This window comes from Sinocyclocheilus grahami, unplaced genomic scaffold (assembly GCF_001515645.1).
Source record: "Sinocyclocheilus grahami isolate Dianchi unplaced genomic scaffold, SAMN03320097.WGS_v1.1 scaffold1329.1, whole genome shotgun sequence".
Taxonomy (NCBI): domain Eukaryota; kingdom Metazoa; phylum Chordata; class Actinopteri; order Cypriniformes; family Cyprinidae; genus Sinocyclocheilus; species Sinocyclocheilus grahami.
In genome coordinates, this window is record NW_015506508.1 from 193664 (window position 1) to 209324 (window position 15661).

The 15661-nt window shown below is 38.9% G+C and overlaps 2 protein-coding genes and 1 long non-coding RNA gene across 6 annotated transcripts in view; 1 reads left to right on the forward strand and 2 right to left on the reverse strand.

Moving 5' to 3' along the window:
* The window catches only part of LOC107569284 (complement C3-like), a 13666-nt gene extending 2154 nt beyond the window's left edge, over positions 1-11512 (reverse strand). The window contains exons 1-17 of the mRNA XM_016255338.1: positions 11279-11512; positions 11089-11149; positions 10745-10828; positions 9563-9766; positions 8407-8482; positions 8089-8248; positions 7536-7631; positions 5935-6091; positions 5605-5768; positions 4503-4661; positions 3862-3921; positions 3688-3778; positions 3519-3564; positions 2529-2619; positions 1873-1962; positions 514-619; positions 117-206 (exon numbers count right to left, since the gene is read on the reverse strand). Coding sequence (XP_016110824.1) covers positions 117-206; positions 514-619; positions 1873-1962; positions 2529-2619; positions 3519-3564; positions 3688-3778; positions 3862-3921; positions 4503-4661; positions 5605-5768; positions 5935-6091; positions 7536-7631; positions 8089-8248; positions 8407-8482; positions 9563-9766; positions 10745-10828; positions 11089-11149; positions 11279-11476 — 1933 coding nt within the window. The 5' untranslated portion in view covers positions 11477-11512. The remainder of the gene's footprint in view (positions 1-116; positions 207-513; positions 620-1872; positions 1963-2528; positions 2620-3518; positions 3565-3687; positions 3779-3861; positions 3922-4502; positions 4662-5604; positions 5769-5934; positions 6092-7535; positions 7632-8088; positions 8249-8406; positions 8483-9562; positions 9767-10744; positions 10829-11088; positions 11150-11278) is intronic.
* LOC107569282 (complement C3-like) overlaps positions 1-15661 on the reverse strand; it is a 90417-nt gene that overhangs the window by 64815 nt on the left and 9941 nt on the right. The gene's annotated exons all lie outside the window — the stretch shown is intronic.
* The window catches only part of LOC107569286 (uncharacterized), a 17402-nt gene continuing 10813 nt past the window's right edge, over positions 9073-15661 (forward strand). Inside the window, exons 1-2 of the long non-coding RNA XR_001606881.1 lie at positions 9073-9085; positions 13400-13404. This is a non-coding gene — a long non-coding RNA (uncharacterized lncRNA). The remainder of the gene's footprint in view (positions 9086-13399; positions 13405-15661) is intronic.

Sequence of the window (15661 nt, forward strand, 5' to 3'; positions counted from 1 at the left end):
AAAAAAAAAAAAAAAAAAAAAGAAGTAGAACACAATTTAAACTATTTAACTGAAGATTATTTGGGTCTTATGACAAATTGCGAATGGCTTTGGATAAAAACGTATAACTGTAATACCTTCTGCACACTGGCACAGGTCTCCTTTACACAGTTTGTAAAGTGCACCATTAGTCCTTTCAGGGTGGAAGAACTTTGTACAGCGTGCATCTAAAACACACATGCATTTAATTAAAGACGACAACAAAACCCTTCTAGCACTTCCCAGATAATCCAGAATGCATCAGCTTGTCATACACACCTTCAGCCTGAAACCAGAGCATTTGACTGATCGTTTTGCACTTTGAAAACAATGTGCTCCCGTGCTGTTGACATCTGCTATAGCAGAGTAACTTGTATTGATTTATTCCTTGCCCTCCTTAATTCTGTGTATTGTTTTCATTTGTAAATCACTTTGGCTAAATGATATATTTTAAGTGTACATGTAAGAAGATGGGCGTGTGTGTGTGCAGCTCACCTGGTGAGTAATATTCATATATCGTGACTGCAGCAGGTTGAAGCAGACCCACATTATACAGCTTGTGCATTCTGAAGGAAATTACTTCTTTCTCTTTATGAGAAACCTAATAATACAGAAACCAATGTAAAATTATGATTACATTACTTGATTTACTCTGGAAATTGCCAATGTTAGCATTTCCACAAGCCACAAATAATAATAATAATAAAACAAATCTTTAAAAAAGAAAGCTATAGTTACATTTACACTGAAAAGACAGTTTTGTGTGTTGCATAGCTGACAGAATACAAAATTTAAATTTGTTACAGCCATAGGTTATATATTACATATGTACTTTTTAATTTGGGCGACAAAATTATGTATATCGTTAGCCATTGGCTAATAAATTCTTAGATTTTACTCGCCAGTGTGTGAGTTGGAGGCCAAGTATAAGTTTAGGACAGATATATTTCATATATCGCTGAACACTCTGACTGTATGGAAAGCCGTTTATTCCTTCACAGTATATGAATTCTTGATATCAACAATTCAGTTTTCACTAGTTAAAATGCTAATTCTTGATATCCGAGTATTTACGTGTCCATCTATGAAGGATGTAGGCAGTCAAACACATAGATGTATATATACACATACAGAACTGTTAGCCAATCATAGCAGTGGGCGTTTACTTCTGAGTCTACTATCCGCCACCATTCCTATTCAAACAGAGCGTTCTGATGAAGGGCGTCAAAACAGGACATAAAATAGCCTATTACTATTATGATGTTTTGATGTAAAAATCTTGATAACATTATGTGACGAGAGGGGCGGGGCCGAGAGCCGTGGGAACGGAGCGAGGCCGGGGGGGTAATTGATAATGCGCGACACCTGCGCCACTCACCGGTCTCGAGTCCCACGGAGGAGCTCCGGAAGGATAAAAAGGAGGAGTGACGACAGTGTTGGACGAGAGAGGACCAGGCCTGGACTTTATTTTGTGTTTTGGTTTTGTTTGTGCGTGACAGTCGTCCGTGAGGGGCTGTCGCGCTGTTTTGAGTTTATTTTATTATTAAAGTTTTATTTAAATGTTCGCCGGTTCCCGCCTCCTTCTTCCCGACCTACAAACGTTTGTTACACATTATAAGTGGACCTCAGAAAACAGTACAAAATAATAAAAAAGGCAGTTCATGACCCCTTTAAAGGTGAACATGCAGTGACATGGAACTTCCTGGATGTGCAGTTACTGGATATTAATGAAGCACTGTCAGAATCAAGAGTTCAACAGTATTGAATATAAAACAATAGCACATGTTTCCAGGACAAAAGAAAACAAGATTGAATCTGTTCACGAAATCATCAGACAACACAGTTTGCTGATACCTTATCTAAGTAGAGGATGAGGGATCCTCGCTCTGACAGCACTTTATTATTTTCATATTTCTGAATGTATCTCTCCTTCCCTGAAGACAACTGAGGGCAAGAAAACAAGAAAACAAAAACCTCAATACATGACATGATCAAAATGTAATTCTTGTTAAGCAGGTTTTACTAATCAGAGACCACTTTCTTGGTGACATTGGGAAAGGATGATAGGTGGCGAGCTAAAGACTTCCTGATCCCTCCTGTCAGAATGCGGAGTAGAGAAAATGAACGTGTAATCCTGAGTTACGCGATTTTAATCATCATGCAGTCACCAGCATCACCCTCGCCCCCCAAACAAATTTTTTTAAATTACTGATTTGCATGATTCACGTGGGTCAGGACTTTAGGCCGAAATGTTTTTCACTCTGTAAGAAAATGAACGCGTGGCGTGAGAGCTGGAAGGTACATCGGACGAGATGAAGTGCAATGCAGCACCAGATGTGTCCTCGACTTCAAGGCTAAAATAAATGCTTCTTTCAGTATGATTAAACAAAGATGAAAATTAAATAGTAGCATATAAATTTTGGGGTGCACCTGGGCTGGACAATCAGATTTCTGGCTCCGCCACTGTGTTTTATATACAGATGTGAAGCATCAGTTTATCATCACAGTACCTCTTCCAGATCTCTGGTCTCCACAGTAAATCCGGTCGGTATGCCAATCTCCAGAATAGTCATGGTTGCATCGGTTTTATCACTTTTGTAGCTGTGAAGATAGAGATCAAGATAAGATTTTAATAACTGGTTTTGAAGTTTTGCTCCATCTTCTCTGTGTTTAAAGCAGTTTTGGTAACACTTTACTTGAAGAGGTGTGCATAAGACTGACATGGCACTTTCATAATCGTGACATGACACATGTCATGAATATGAAGGAGGTTTTATGCATGTTTATGACAACTGTTATTAAGTGTCAATCGCTCAGTTATGTCATTTTTAATGCAAACATGACATTATTTGACCTAACCCTACCCCTACCCTTACCCCTAACCATAGCCCATAACATAGACATCTCAAACAATGTCATCTTTGCATTAAAAATTACATAACTGAGCGAATGACACTTAATGACAGTTGACATAAATATGCATATAAAAAAACTTCATATTCATGACATGTGTCATGTCATGATTATGTAGGTGTCATGTCATGATTATGAAGGTGTCATGTCAGTCTTATGCACACCCCTTCAAGTAAAGTGTAACCGCAGTTTTCACACTAGAGCTTTTGGTTTGAACCCGAGTGCGTTTGACTTCAGAATTATTATATTGTAGTGACGCAGAGCTGCTCGTCTCTGAATAAACTGTCTTTTGGTAGCAGAGGTAACCAGCTGTCACTAGCATTCACGTTCATGATGCAAACATACAAATGTGGGAAAAGCAAACTTTGTAGTGACGCAGAGCTGCTCGTCTCTGAATAAACTGTCTTTTGGTAGCAGAGGTAACCAGCTGTCACTAGTATTCACGTTCATGATGCAAACATACAAATGTGGGAAAAGCAAACTATGACCAAAAAAAAAAAAAAAAGTCTGAAAACAGCTTAAATGATAAATTACAAATAAAATAGTTTATTGGCCTAATAATAAACTTAGCATTTTTGTTCACATACTAGAAATCCATAGTGAGCTTGTAACTTGCAATGGCTTCTCGTTTTTCTAAAGAAAAAACATGGTGTTAATTAAAATCAAAAAGCAGCACATAATGAAGTGTTTTGGAGGTTTTATTTTAGCTCTGAATTTATGGAAAGTGCTACAAAAAGGGCAGGAACTCAATCTTACGTTCAGGATCTTTCTCCATTTTAACAGTCAGATCAAAGAAAGTACAGTCAGATTTCTTCTCAACAGGTCTGGCGTAGTACAGCGTCAGAACCTGAAAACAGCAGCACGTCTCAGATTAGATGTTCAAACGCTTTAATCTTGCTGTTGACTGTATAAACGCTCACAAACACTCACTGAGAGAGTGGCTGTTCCAGTTCCTTTAGCAGTTACATTGAACTCCTGGTTTATCTCCACCTGTTGAGTGAATGCAGACGTACTCGAGTCATCAGAATAGTCAAATCCATGATGTTTTGGAGGTTTTATTTTAGCTCTGAATTTATGGAAAGTGCTACAAAAAGGGCAGGAACTCAATCTTACGTTCAGGATCTTTCTCCATTTTAACAGTCAGATCAAAGAAAGTACAGTCAGATTTCTTCTCAACAGGTCTGGCGTAGTACAGCGTCAGAACCTGAAAACAGCAGCACGTCTCAGATTAGATGTTCAAACGCTTTAATCTTGCTGTTGACTGTATAAACGCTCATGAACACTCACTGAGAGAATGGCTTTTCCAGTTCCTTTAGCAGTTACATTGAAGTCCTGGTTTATGTCCACCTGTTGAGTGAATGCAGACGTACTCGAGTCATCAGAATCAAATCCATGATATAACAGAGATACCTGAAGAGTTCATTGATCAAACACTATTGATGTAGACAATAAAAATTATGAATGACAAACGACAAAACTCCCATGATTCTTCATTTAATATCAAACCACAACAACTTTCAACTGAAATGAGCCACAAACAGTTTGAATCTAGAAGATGAGTTACTCCTCACCTTGTCTGACCGAGTAAGATGCATATTATCTCTTTTAAAAGCCCATCTGACAGGTTTGCTTCTTCCTGCCACGGACAGCTCCACGTTCAGATTGAAGTTTTGCCGGTCCTTCACCTGCGTGCGATACTCTGCCACGGCCTGGAACACCATGATGGTCGCCTAGAAAAGACAGAAAAGCATTCAAATCCTGTCCTGCAGTGTCAGTCCTGCACTTGTTCTGCTGTTCATCACAGTCAAATGATGAGGTGTTAGTGTACCTGAGTGGTGCCAGATCCTCCATAGTGAGACTGCTGTCTGTTCAGCCAGTGCACTGCTTCTCCTGCTTTATCAAAGTCTTTGTCCTTCACAAGCGCCAGCACAGCATAAGCCGTCGCCTCTAGTGAGTGATGGTGCTGTCCAGGGACAGTCCAGGACCGACCGGCTGTTTCAAACACAACACAGCAATAGAAACAGTATTGTCTCAAGCAGCTGTCATTACACAACAAAACATCTGTAATTCTTCCACTATTTACACTTGGGTCGAAGGTATGAAACGCATCCTTCTCACACAATCGACAAATTTCAACCCATATATCCCCTCAACTTGGCAACCTACAACAGTGATTCAACAGAGTACCACGGGAAGGAAAGGATCACTGGTAGAAATGGGACGGAAGGAGAAGACTCCGAAGACGGTGAAAAAAACAAATATACATGCAAATTGAGATATAGCTTACACTTCAAAAGGCTATGGTTTAATTGATTAAATATGAGCGCTGCAAGTTGCAAAATCAGATGCTGCACTACTTTGTTTACTGCAGTTACCGGGGAAATGGCTATATTCCTGGCGAAAAGCGAAAGAATGAAGAGAGAATGAATTAGCATTTTTCAATAAGCCCTTCTGCTTTTTATTTTAGTCCAAAGCCAAAAGCAACTTTTATTTTTACACAGAAAACACACAGTTTTGATATACACGCAGTTTAAATAATTGTTTGATAATAACTGTTTAAATTAATATAATATAATATAATAATTTATACTTTTGCCCCGCCCCGCCCCAACCCCAAGCACGCCCCCCATCTGTCTCCCGTATTTTGGGACCCTAATGTTGACAGGTATGTACCTGTGTGGTGCCAGATCCTCCATAGTGAGACTGCTGTCTGTTCAGCCAGTGCACTGCTTCTCCTGCTTTATCAAAGTCTTTGTCCTTCACAAGCGCCAGCACAGCATAAGCCGTCGCCTCTAGTGAGTGATGGTGCTGTCCAGGGACAGTCCAGGACCGACCGGCTGTTTCAAACACAACACAGCAATAGAAACAGTATTGTCTCAAGCAGCTGTCATTACACCACAAAACATCTGTAATTATTCCATTATTTACACTTTGGTCGGAGTGAGTACTGTTGAATGTTGTACAAAACACAACTCTTTTTGATGCCTTGTTGACTTGACTGACCTTCGTGTTGGGTGGAGTGTTTCATCAAGATGTCTTTATTGAGTTTGTTGGCATTGGCCATGGCGTAGGACGTCATCGCAATGGCGTAAGGATTGGTCAGTTGTGGAAGCCGACCTTCCAAGAAAGAAACAGCCAGCATGATGCTTAAATGGAGACTCTATAAAAGTGTGAAAGGCGAAAATAAGTTCTTAGATCTGCATCCTACAGCATTTACCATAATCAACTGTTAAAGGAACAGTTCACCCCAAAATTCTGTCATCATTTACTCACTCTCAAGTCGTTCCAAAGCTGTACGAGAAGAAAGAAGATATTTTGAAGAAAGTTGGTAACCAAATAGTTGCTTGTCCCCATTGACTCCCATAGTATGGAAAAAAATACTATGGAGGTCAGTAGAGACCAAAACCAGTTTGTTACCTACATTCTTTAAAATATCTTCTTTTGTATTCAGCAGAAGAAATACATTTTTACAGGTTTGGAACGACATGAGAGTCAGTAAATGACAGACTTCATTTTTGAATGGACTATCGTGTTAACTCCTGAAGGTTCTTGTGTGCTGTCCACTGATCTGTATAATGACTGGATTGCTCACTGTGCAGCCATTAGGCGATGAAGACATCGTAAGTGTTCTGGCCATGTTGCTATTCCCTACCGGCAGAGAGCATCAGACAGCCAAAACACTGACCTAACGTCACCTGATTGTGCAGTATTTTTAGGATATGTACAGTGGGGCAAAAAAGTATTTAGTCAGCCACCAATTGTGCAAGTTCTCCCACTTAAAAAGATGAGAGAGGCCTGTATCATCATAGGTATACCTCAACTATGAGAGACAAAATGAGAAAAAAAATCCAGAAAATCACACTGTAGGATTTTTAAATAATTAATTGGTAAATTCCTCAGTAAAATAAGTATTTGGTCACCTACAAACAAGCAAGATTTCTGGCTCTCACAGAGCTGTAACTTCTTCCTTAAGAGGCTCCGCTGTCCTCCACTCGTTACCTGTATTAATGGCATCTGTTTGAACTCGTTATCAGTATAAAAGACACGAATTGTTACTTCAGGTGTAATCTGTAATGTTTATTGCCTTTTCAGGCAGGATAAGCGATATATTGGAGTTGGCTTACTGTACGAATAAAAACAATATTACAGAAATCTTTCAGATTCAGATTTCAGAATGAGCACTTTCTTATTTGTAATACATATGTTGAGGATCTCGTCTGGAATAGGGAATATGAATGTGGTGGCACGGTGGCAACATTTTTTTATGACTTCATGAGCAATTCTCTAATATAGATCAGTGGTGCTGTCACCTGTATGCTTGAACAAATCACAATTCTTTAGATAACTTTGTCATGAGGACCCATAAATGATACAGTCAGAGAGCTGTTTTAAGACTGTAATAATGAGATCAGAGATACACATTTTGTTTGCCTTGACTATATGGCCACATACTTACTGTAAAGTTATAGGGGTGATTTACAGAAACGGCAACCTAGTGAATGTGTGCACAGGATTAAGCTTTAAAAGATGAATGTGCATGTAGCCAAAGATTCAGGGGGGGAAAAAAGCACCAAAACTGCACGTAGTGAAACAAATTCACTTACAGCAACTGGTCCAGCACAGATCTCGCTGGCCTCTTGCATGGCAATCACAACAAAAGCCGTCAGAGAGGCATCAGCATCTTTGCCACGCACGTCACCCTGGAATAAAGCACAAATAAACTAGACTATCACAAGAACTGTCAAGACTGTGTGTGTGTGTGTTTGAGAGAGAGTGTGTGTGTGTTTAGGGTTCTTACAAAGTCAAATTCAAGCCCTTTTCAAGCAGTTTCAAGGAGCATGTTCAAGAATTTCAAGCACTCACACGAGCCCTGGTGTTACACATTCAGTAACAATTTGTTCATTAATGTAGAATAAAGTGCAGTGTGCTTGTCTTGATGTGAATTTAGCTTCTGTGAATGAAGTTAACCGAAATGTTGAAAAACAAGCCAGATCAAAAACTTCCTCCATAGTCACTGCATTGTTATATTTTGTTTGTTTGTGCTGTAGATTTAATGCATTACTCCTGGAAACCACAGTGAAATAAATCACTGGCTCAGGTTCATTCCATCTTTCTTTTGTGAACAGAGATGGACACATTCAACAACATTCAACTTACCACCATCTCTCCCTGCATTACAGCTGATTCCTCTTTAAAAGAGCCGTCTTGTATTTGTTTGTGGAGCATCAGCCACTTAAGGGCGCTGCAGATCACATTCTCCTCTATAATAACAAGGTTATGGGCCATGCTGAAGACTTTAGCCACATATGCTGTCAACCTTCAACAGACAAGCAGAACAGAAATTAATCAAATGTAAAACAAATTATGATTATCATTACTAATGATGTAATATATAATGTAATACAAGAGAAACTAGGCATGAAACATAAAAACAAGTTTATTTCCCCAAAAGTAATGACATCAAAGTGACTTTACCATGTGCTGCTCGGCCTGTCTCTCCATGCAGCATAGGATCCATCTGATTTACGGTAACCCAGCTGCCGCTGATAACCTTAATATGAAAAATAATAAAGAAAGAATATTTATTTGTTTATTATCTGCATATTTGTTCCTGCTTTTGGTCTAAAGTTTTCAAGAGAGCATCTTTGAGAGTGTTTTTTTCCCAAATCATAGTCAGATCCATCATCAATTTATATCTATTTATTGTTTATTTATTTATATGGTGCTTTTTACAATACAGATTGTTTTAAAGGGCACCTATTATGCAAAATTCACTTTTACATTTTGTTAGAACATAAATGTGTGTTGGCAGTGTGTACACAACCACCATATAATGATAAAAATCCACCCACTGCTTTTTTAAATCCCCATGAATCATAAGCAGTGTCTCAGAACAAGCCGTTTGTAGAATCTGTACAATGTGACGTCACATTTCATATGCCCTGCCTACAAGTGTTGACGGACACTGCCGTATCAGCAGAGACCCCGCCCTGAGTGAGCCGCACACCATCCGCCATGTTCATCTTCACGCAAGAGCATTTAAAAGCAGCATTCAAGTAAGAAATGTATTCTTATTAAAGCTATACATGAGATTTATTTTCCCAGTCAAATCAATAATATTGTTGAATATTTAGTAATCTTGATTTTTATATCTGTTGTGTGCTGCTGACCTGTGCTGATATGGTTAACAGCTTCATTACGGCGCTCCATGCCAACAGTGTCCCACTGATTGGTGCTGTCCAGATAATGAGTGGCTGTGAGAGGTAGAGTCAGTGTGTACACAACCATCATATAATGATAAAAATCCACCCACTGCTTTTTTAAATCCCCATGAATCATAAGCAGTGTCTCAGAACAAGCCGTTTGTAGAATCTGTACAATGTGACGTCACATTTCATATGTCCTGCCTACAAGTGTTGACGGACACTGCCGTATCAGCAGAGACCCCGCCCTGAGTGAGCCGCACACCATCCGCCATGTTCATCTTCACGCAAGAGCATTTAAAAGCAGCATTCAAGTAAGAAATGTATTCTTATTAAAGCTATACATGAGATTTATTTTCCCAGTCAAATCAATAATATTGTTGAATATTTAGTAATCTTGATTTTTATATCTGTTGTGTGCTGCTGACCTGTGCTGATATGGTTAACAGCTTCATTACGGCGCTCCATGCCAACAGTGTCCCACTGATTGGTGCTGTCCAGATAATGAGTGGCTATGAGAGGTAGAGTCATAAGCATCATGTTCTGCTCTCCACTGCCACGAGGCTGAACAATAAACCGCCCCATGAAGCTTCCACTGATGGCCTGCTCGACTGTCTGAGTGATCTCTTCAGCTGGAGGAATGTAAGAGGAAACATTCAGTTCAGTTTATTATATTTGTACGCAACACTCTCAACACTATATGTGACTTGTAGGTCTTCTATCTGGAAGAAATTGAAAATGTTAGTCCAGATCCTGGTTTCACCGATCACAGCGCATCTTGAAAACAGCTTTTAAAAAATCCATTGCAAGTGTTTTATTGAAAATCTATCAAATGCTATTAAGTGATCATCTAATAGCATGTCCACTGATGCAACAGTTTATATTCTTACACTCAGCGGCATGCATATAATGGCTTGTATTGTCCACTTCTCTGTCTCCTGCTTTGTTGGGGGTTATTTCATATACATATGTTAGATGTGCAGCAGCAGTATTTCCTACATGCTCACAGCAGTATGTCTGTGGATGTATTGGCAGTAGCAGGTCTCAACCCTGCCGCAGCATCAGGCCCGGATCAAGAATTCAGAATCTCCTGGGCACAATGTCTTGTAATATTATAATAATTATTGTAATATTATAATATTTCAATTATTTAAATCTTTCCTTCATTTTTATTGAAAACAAATGTCTTTCTGATCTGATATGTTATGGGGAAAAAAGAGAAGAATGAGTTCGGCAAAAGGTGGATTTGAACTGATCGATCATGTAAAAACACACCACCACGTGCTTTACGCCCTGCGCCACTAACTCTGTTGTATGGTGCACGTCTTTCTTTAGTAATGCTGTCTACATCAACCACACATTGGTGGGCGGAGCTGATGTAAAGAGCCTCTGAAAAAAAAAATTATTCCCACTCGCTTGGGCCCCAAGAATGCAAGAGTACAAACCAGTCCCAACATTAAGTACCGTGATAGAATCCTCATACAAGTACTACACAATTTGCCAAGGACATTATGACTGTAGATATAGGCTTCACCTCTCTCGAAATAAAACATGCATACAACTTTAAAGAAATAATCACTACACATTTATGAAATCATCTTTTTCCTTACCAGTAATCGAGATGTACGTGTCAGCAGGTGTGTCTGGAAGACGATCAGCTGGTATGTCAGCTTTAAAAGCTAAAGGTTTTTCCCCTGATCCATTTGGGAAGAGAATCAGAGAAGAACAGCAAGATGGAGGAAGAGTCATGAGTCACGAGCTGATCATATTTTGTATGATTTTGGTGAGTACTGAGCAAGAAAAGAGCAGGAGTTCATTGTGATCTCTGGATTGGCTAAAACTAATGATATTCATGGACATTTTTTCATAACTGGCTAGAAGTGTAATGTCTGCTACGTTGTATAGTGGAAGTGTAACAGAGTGATGTTATTGTGTGCTTCACAGTAAATCTCACCATTCTTAGCAGGATTGAGCTCCACATTTTCTCTGCGTAATGAAATCAGCACACCCTCAGACTGAAAGAGAGAGTGTTAACTACCAATGATGCTTTAGTTTATCTATTGAAAATGACAAACATCTATTAATGATACAAATGACTAAATAAAATAAAAAGTGTCATTTCCCCAAATTCCCATCAGACGTACCACCACCTTCAGCGTCTTTCTCACTCCATCAGAGAACATGGCTTCATATGCAGAAGCTTTCACCTCAATATCATGATTTCCCAGCGTCATGGGAATAATCACATATGAAACAGCTATGCTGGAGCCTTTGTCAACAGATACTGTTGTTCTGTATTTGCCTTTCTTACTGGCAGAGCTGCAAACATCTTCTGTCTCCATGAACTCCACACGCACCTGGTGAAAACAGGAGAATGAGACTCAAATCACTTAAATATCCAGAGGAAACTTCAATCCAATATGAATGAAGAAGGACATTTATGTTTTAGCACAGGGCAGTATCCTATACTTTTCTTTAATTTGAGTCCTGAGCAGCACAAAAAAAGAAATTACTCTCACTCCATGTAATGCATGTTGTCATTAGAACATGATTTGACTAAAACATAATTGGTTACTATGACTCACACAGCTTTAATTTTTACCATAAATTTTAAATTAATTTTTAAGGTAACACTTTACTTGAAGGGGTGTGCATAAGACTGACATGACACCTTCATAATCATGACATGACACATGTCATGAATATGAAGGAGGTTTTATGCATGTTTATGACAACTGTTATTAAGTGTCAATCGCTCAGTTATGTCATTTTTAATGCAAATATGACATTATTTGACCTAACCCTAACCTACCCCTACCCCTAGCCTTACCCCTAACCATAGCCCATAACAAAGACATCTCAAACAATGTCATCTTTGCATTAAAAATTACATAACTGAGCGAATGACACTTAATGACAGTTGTCATAAACATGCATAAAAACCTTCATATTCACGACAACAACCATGCATGTCACTTCTGCAGGCTGCACCTTACTCTGTGAGATAAACACACTTGTATAGCTTTTGCTGGCTCTGAGACACTCGCTTGGCATTATTCCTGCTCTTTTTCTAGCAAATAAATAAACAGATCACTCATCACTAAATGAAAGCTTAAAGTCAAGGCCTGATGATTTCAGGGGTCTCGTCACAAGTTTTTTTGTTTGAATTTCTGTATTACTTTTGTTGTATTTTCACACTTAAAACAATGTTGGCACTCCTCTTGTACCGCTGTCCTCTTGTGCAATGAAATAAGTCTCCTGACAGTTCTCTGCCAAGTGCTTCCGCTGTTGTCACAATTAAGTGGGGAAGTCGTGGCCTAATGGTTAGAGAGTGGGACTCGTAACCCAAATGTTGCGGGTTTGAGTCTCGTACCGGCAGGAATTGTAGGTGGGGGGAGTGAATGTACAGCGCTCTCTCCCACCTTCAATACCACGACTGAGGTGCCCTTGAGCAAGGCACCGAACCCCCAACTGCTCCCTGGATGCCACAGCATAAATGGCTGCCCACTGCTCTGGGTGTGTGCAGAGCACGTAACCATACTTGGCCACATGTCACGTTATCTCTATAACACTTTTAATGGTCAAGAAATTACTTCCCTTTAAAGTTTTGGTTCATTCTTAGCTGTTGATCAAAAATTATACTTAATCTTAAACTTACACCAAATATTTTTTTATTTAGTTTCATTTAGTAACTTTCAGGAGGGTGTACTCATTTTTGCAACACAACATTTTATCACTTTGATAAGAAAATATTTTCCTGAATAATTTGGACATGCTTCTTTGGTAACTGATCAAGCAGACTTGCTGGAACATTATATCTCTAAAGAACATGTCTTCTAAGTAAAGAGTAATTGCTGTTTAAGTTTAAGTTTCTGAAGAGGTGCAATCATTTATGCAAAATATCTATGCTGTAACTTTATTCCAATACAGCAGGCCTGTTTCTAGGCATAGGCAAGCTAGGCTGTCCAATAGGTCACCTAGGGTGCCACCAGCAGAAGGGGAAGCCAATGAGCACACGTACTGGCACTATATTTTAGCAGGGTTGTGATAAAGAGTGGCACGGCCACCCTGAAAAATGATTGCAGCCCTCACTGGATCCCCCAACATCATTGGGCTAGAGTACTGACAATCTGACAATGCCTGTATGCCATTGGATCAGAGCGCCGTCATTTGCGTCAATTGCTGCCGGATTGCTGAATGTAAATTTGCATTTGGAGTATCAACAACACCATTAGAGCAATGGATTCTGTCAATTCGTTAGCAAGGTAAGGTTTTTTTTTTTTTTTGCCATGCAATAAAGCTAATTTCAAAGGCCAATTTAGAATATTGGTACAGTAAAAAAGTACACAAAATTAGGGTTAGGGTTCAATCTTGCTGCAAAATTGGTCCAAAAGGTGTGCGTTTCTGCGCCAATGCATTGTTAAAGGATCAGTGTGTTGTGTAATATTCCCATATAAAACTTTAACGACCAAATAAAAAATATTGGTAAAGTAAAATCTGCTAATTCACAAGATCAGTACATCCTTTATTAAACCTCTTTGTTGAATTTAACGCATTCCTTATGGAAGTGTCGAAATGCTCATTCACTTCTAACTAGGGATGCACCGGGTCCGATACTGGTCTCCTGTACTCGTACTCGTACTCGTTAAAATGCCCCGATACCAAACGCCGATACCACACAGCATGCGATAAGCACCATATTCAGACAAAGAAACACCAACAACAGACAGCAGAAAGGAGTTAAAGATGTCTACCACTAAGTATATGTATGCAATGAATATAATGTTAAACATTCAGTATTAACGCCTGTATAGCTGATGTGCGCGAGTTGATAAACAAAGCATGCTGAGTGGATTGAGCGCCCGGCGGCGCAGATGCTCAACCTTGTCGTGTGAATATATCTTTCTCACAGACATCACTGGAAGTTTGTAGTTCGGTCGGATATGTCAAAAACAAGTAAGTAAAACAATGGACAAGTTACTTAACGGTAGGGAGAAAGAGAGAGAGAGAGAGAGAGAGAGAGAGAGAGAGAGAGCGCGCGCAATTCTGTTGTTAGGTTAGGTTAGGTACACTTTATTGTCCCTGAGGGAAATTTGTCTTAGGCTCAGAAATACAACCACCACATCACATACAACACATACTAGTAGAGAATATATATATAAAAAAAAATGTTAATACAAAAATTTAAAATAATAATAAGTAATCAATAAATACATAACCTTACCTAGTGTTATTTAATAGCTTAATTGCAGAGGGAATAAATTAATTATTGTACCGATTCAATCTACTTCTTGGAATTCTTAATCTCCTACCTGATGGCAGCATCACAAACTCACAGTTCAAAATGTGTGTTGAATCATGCAGAATCTTATCTGCCTCCCTCAGCATAGATTTTTCATATAAAGTCTGGAGATAAAGAGGTTCTATCCTGCCCAAGATTTTCATGGCTGTTTGAATAAAACGTCCAAGCCTTGATTTCAGCTGTACCGTCAGATTACCATACCAAAGGTGTATACCGTATCTGATCACATTCTCTAGTACAGCTTGATAAAACAACATCAAAATCTTTCTACTGACACCATAAAATCTGAGCCTTCTCAAAAAATACATTCTTTGTTGTAGCCTAATACATACGCTTTCAACATGAACATGCCATGTAGGAGAGCAGTCAAGAAAAACATATTTTTTAAAAACATACAAGATATTTATATGAGGACACCTGTGCAATTTGAACGTTATGAATATAAACAGGGCTATGATCGCCAATTAACTTCGGATGGAATATCATCTCCTCAGTTTTCTTCACATTCACAATTAGGTGGTGAGCGTCACACCACTCAGTACATTGCTTGATTTCGGAGCGGTAAGACAAAATGTCTTGATCTTTATATAGTAAACTAAGAATAGCGGTGTCATCACTAAATTTCACAATGTGGTTGTTATCATATTTGCTCACACAACCATCTGTATATAATGTGAAGAGGACTGAGGAACTCACACATCCTTGAGGCACTCCTGTACTAATATATTTCAAGTCAGAGATCGTCTTATTGACTTTAACCTGTTGGGTTCTACCCGTTAAGAAAGAAAAAAAAAACATCTTATAATATAAGGATTTACATCCATATGTTTCAATTTCTCTAATAATAAATAAGGTTGCACAGTGTTAAAAGCTGAGCTAAAATCAATAAAAAGAAGATGTGTATATGCCTTTGGGTCCTCGAGATGTTTACAAACTAAATGGATAATACTTCCAACTGCATCCTCTGCACTTCTGCCCTGTTTATAACATGCCATGGATTTAGTTTTAAGGAAACTTCACTTTTCAAAAAAGACACAATATATTTCTCGAAGCATTTCATTACAATTGAAGTTAATACTATGGGTCTAAAATCATTGTTCTCAGAAGGATTTGACTTTTTTGGGATTGGTGTAATCACTGATCTTTTCCAAAGTGCAGGAACTCTCTGCGAGTCCAGTGAATGCTGAAAGAGCGTACCCCACACCGGAGTGAGTTCTGCAGCACA